The sequence below is a fragment of the Giraffa tippelskirchi genome, chromosome 7 (genome assembly GCF_054371585.1).
Source record: "Giraffa tippelskirchi isolate mGirTip1 chromosome 7, T2T-mGirTip1v1.2.pri, whole genome shotgun sequence".
NCBI lineage: Eukaryota > Metazoa > Chordata > Mammalia > Artiodactyla > Giraffidae > Giraffa > Giraffa tippelskirchi.
The window spans coordinates 67177829-67180008 of NC_137281.1; the positions used below are offsets into that span (position 1 = coordinate 67177829).

Here is a 2180-nt window from a genome sequence, read left to right on the forward strand (position 1 = left end):
TTGGGAGCATGTGACACTGAGATGACTTAGCAGAGTCACAGGCAGTTAGAACAAGAATGAGAATCCTGACCCCATGTGGACAGCTCATTGTTTCCTCAATAAATCACACAGCAAATGCTGCCCTATAGCTGTTCTACAGGTGATAGATACTTGATGTCTGAAGAGAAGACAGGCATCATTTTTTCATCAGTAAGAATTAAAAAAAATACTGGGACTAAACTGTGGGCTTGCTACACAGTTACAGGGACTGTTCTATTTCTTTTCACAGAAATTCTAACTATTATTACTTCATGATTAATACATATTGATCTTTATTCTTTTGCAGGTAACTTAGGCTCAGGAGTTTGTAAGTTCCCAAATGAATCTTTGGATACATCCCAACAATGTGACTGAATTTGTTATCTTGGGACTCACACAGAATCCACACTTGCAGAAAATACTCTTTGCTGTCCTTTTACTTGTTTTCCTATTCATGGTGCTGGCCAAGCTGCTCATTGTCATCACCATCTCCCTCAGCCCCACACTTTCTATTCCCATGTACTTCTTTCTCACACACTTGTCCTTCATAGATGCCTCCTTCACATCCATCATCACCCTCAGAATAATCACTGACCTGCTATACCAGAGGAGAACCATCTCCTGGGGTGGCTGCCTGACTGAGCTCTTTGTGGGACACTTACAGGGAGGGTCAGAGACCATCGTCCTCATTGTCATGGCCTGTGACCACTCTGTGGCCAACTGCAAGCCTCTGCACTACATAACCATCATGCGACAGGGGCTCTGCCAGCTCCTGGCCCTGGTGGTCTGGATCGGGGGGATCCTACATGCCATGGTGCAGGTTCTTTTCACCATGCACTTGACTTTTTGTGCTCCCAATGTCACTGATCACTTCATGTGTGATTTCTTCCCACTGTTGGAACTTGCCTGCAGCGACACTTACAGGCTTGGAATCGTGGTGGCAGCTAACACAGGGGGCATATGCTTGCTTATTTTCTGCATGCTCCTCATCTCCTACATAGTCATCCTGAGCTCCCTGAAATCCCATGGCTCTGAAGGAGGACACAAAGCCCTCTCTACATGCGGTGCCCACTTTACAGTCATGGTGCTTTTTTTTGTCCCTTGTATATTCACCCACCTGTGGCCTGTGGCCACTTATCCTGTGAACAAGTTGGTGACTGTGTTATTTGCAATCCTCTGGCCCATGTTAAATCCTATAATTTACACAGTGAGAAACACAGAGGTGAAAAATGCCATGAAGAGTTTGCTGAAGAGGAGAGTAACTTAGGCTTTTCCTGATGACAAAAAAAGTGATAATTTACACGCATAAGTAGGATTGTTGCTGCTAAGTCGCTTCAGTCGTGTCCGACTCGATGCGACCCCATACACGGCAGCCCACCAGACTCCGCCGTCCCTGGGATTCTCCAGGCAAGAATACTGGAGGGGGTTGCCATTTCCTTCTCCAGTGCATGAAAGGGAAAAGTGAAAGTGAAGTTGCTCAGTCGTATCCGACTCTTAGCAACCCCATGGACTGCAGCCTACCAGGCTCCTCCGTCCATGGGATTTTCTAGGCAAGAGTACTAGAGTAGGGTGCCATTGCCTTCTCCGTAGGGTTGTACCTGCTACAAAAAAAAGTAACAATAAATTTTGCAGATCATTGCCATAAAAAAGAGCCTCAAAATTAATATTTGTTGAGTATTTAATTTTTGTTAGACATATTTTAGGCATGTTTGATAATTTTTGATATACATTCCAGAGACTTCAACATTGGTGTTTTAGCTTCATATTAGGCAATGGGGAGAACAACTATAAACCCCTGGATTGATGATTGTAGAATATGTTTTTCCTAGAGTGTTACATCTACTTTATTAAATTTTTCATATATGTTACTTAGATGAAATCTTTTCATAAGACATTGATCTCAGAACCTCTGTTTTTGCTTGGCCTGTATTAAAGCAATGAGGTATAGAAATTCTTAGGTAAATAAACAGGAAAGGGACAATTGAGCAAGTAAATCACAGCTGAGCAATTATTTTTTAATATAAATCTAATCCAAGAAGAGAGGCATGCACAAAAAGAGGAAAGAATAATTCAGTCTAATTGCTTCCTTGGCACAAAGTAAGCCAGAAATGTTGAAGCTAGTCTTCATTTACTCTATTTACTTAAATTGTAAATAGTTGTGT

The 2180-nt window shown here is 42.3% G+C and overlaps 1 protein-coding gene across 1 annotated transcript; it reads left to right on the forward strand.

Annotated features, from left to right (window-relative positions):
- The first annotated feature begins 358 nt into the window (after positions 1–358).
- On the forward strand, positions 359–1285 carry LOC145512271 (olfactory receptor 4C3D-like). The gene has a single exon (XM_081505883.1). The coding sequence runs from the start codon at positions 359–361 to the stop codon at positions 1283–1285; it is 927 nt and encodes a 308-aa protein (XP_081362009.1).
- Positions 1286–2180: the final 895 nt, after the last annotated feature.

Excerpts from the sequence above, each read along its gene's own strand:
- LOC145512271 (XM_081505883.1), top strand. The coding sequence starts at position 359 with ATGAATCTTTGGATACATCCCAACAATGTGACTGAATTTGTTATCTTG.